General features: G+C 41.0%; 1 protein-coding gene across 1 annotated transcript in view; it reads right to left on the minus strand.

Annotated features, from left to right (window-relative positions):
• The window catches only part of LOC106533977 (UPF0469 protein KIAA0907 homolog), an 11,874-nt gene that overhangs the window by 3,452 nt on the left and 7,191 nt on the right, over window positions 1–1,231 (minus strand). The window contains exons 8-9 of the mRNA XM_014030465.1: window positions 611–671; window positions 338–395 (exon numbers count right to left, since the gene is read on the minus strand). Of these exons, the coding sequence (XP_013885919.1) occupies window positions 338–395; window positions 611–671 (119 nt within the window). The remainder of the gene's footprint in view (window positions 1–337; window positions 396–610; window positions 672–1,231) is intronic.

The following is a 1,231-nucleotide window of genomic DNA, read 5'->3' on the forward strand; positions in this document are numbered from 1 at the left end:
AGGTGTAAACATACGGCAAGCCAGGAGTGACAAAATATAGAAACACATCGTAGAACGCACACAAGACACCATGAGGAAAAATCCATGAATCCATTTTACCACATTTAAATTAAGTCAATCCAAYATTGATTAAATTGATTTTTTTTTTAYCCAGCCCTGAAAACCTGTCAATAAATTTATTCAGCTTGATGGAAATGTTTGTTTCAATCTGAGCTCCTCAGACAGAATCTGACTACAATCATAAACTGAATAAAYTGTATTTATCATCACAAACCAGAAAATATTCTGGATTAAAGTTTGTATGGGCCGTCAGTAGTTAGAGGAMCAGATGACTCACGTTGTGTCGAGCCTGTGGCCGTGTACATCGACAGCATCCGGGCGTGTTCAKCTCTCACCTGCAGAACAACAACTGACTGATGAAAACATCCCAACAAAGGCTGCACTGCTGAGGGTTGAGGGTAGGTGCAGAGCACCTGAGATCTAACACTGGAGATCAGGTGGTTCACACTACCACAGTGACTGTAGGAGGCGGGTATCAGTGGAAACTACGCACTGCAGTAGCTCCACCCTCTTACGCCTCCGGACAGAGCGTCTCAGAAGTCAGACTTACAGTTTCCAGCAGACTCTCTGTGAGTTTCTTTGCAGACTCCAGTCCAGCTGCGTTCGGGTGGCTGCAACACACAATCACTCTTGTTGTAACAACATGAAGACTCAACGAGTGACTCAGAAACAAAACAACAAATGTTTCAGGAGGTGGAAACAAACAGAGCTCTGAGACGTCAAACACAAACCGTACGACGTGGATTAACCTCTTCAGCCCCGAGGGGTTTTCTTGAAGGTTTTGCTCAAARTCACATGTTGAAACGWAACTGAGTGAATCTCAGCTTTTACAAACTCTACTTAAATAATCTTGGTATCAAAATAAAGCTAACACTTGGGAGATTTCATCAGAAGTGTAAATATTAAAACAGCTGCTGTGGTTTTAGACATATTAGGGATGGAACATATTTTTTTTCCTTCCCGTCTGAATAATGTTTTCATTAGAYAGTATATAACCTATTTAAAACCAATGAATCAGGCTAAAAACTCCTGAAACCATAAATCCACTTGTGGACATCACCTGTGCAAAGATTCAGGCTGCTAAAATTAACTGGAGCAAAGTTACAGAGGTTTTAGTAAAGAAATTATTTTGCATTTTGTCTTTCTGCACAGGACAGACCATGATGGTTCC

Source organism: Austrofundulus limnaeus, unplaced genomic scaffold (assembly GCF_001266775.1).
Source record: "Austrofundulus limnaeus strain Quisiro unplaced genomic scaffold, Austrofundulus_limnaeus-1.0 Scaffold1066, whole genome shotgun sequence".
Classification (NCBI taxonomy): Eukaryota; Metazoa; Chordata; class Actinopteri; order Cyprinodontiformes; family Rivulidae; genus Austrofundulus; species Austrofundulus limnaeus.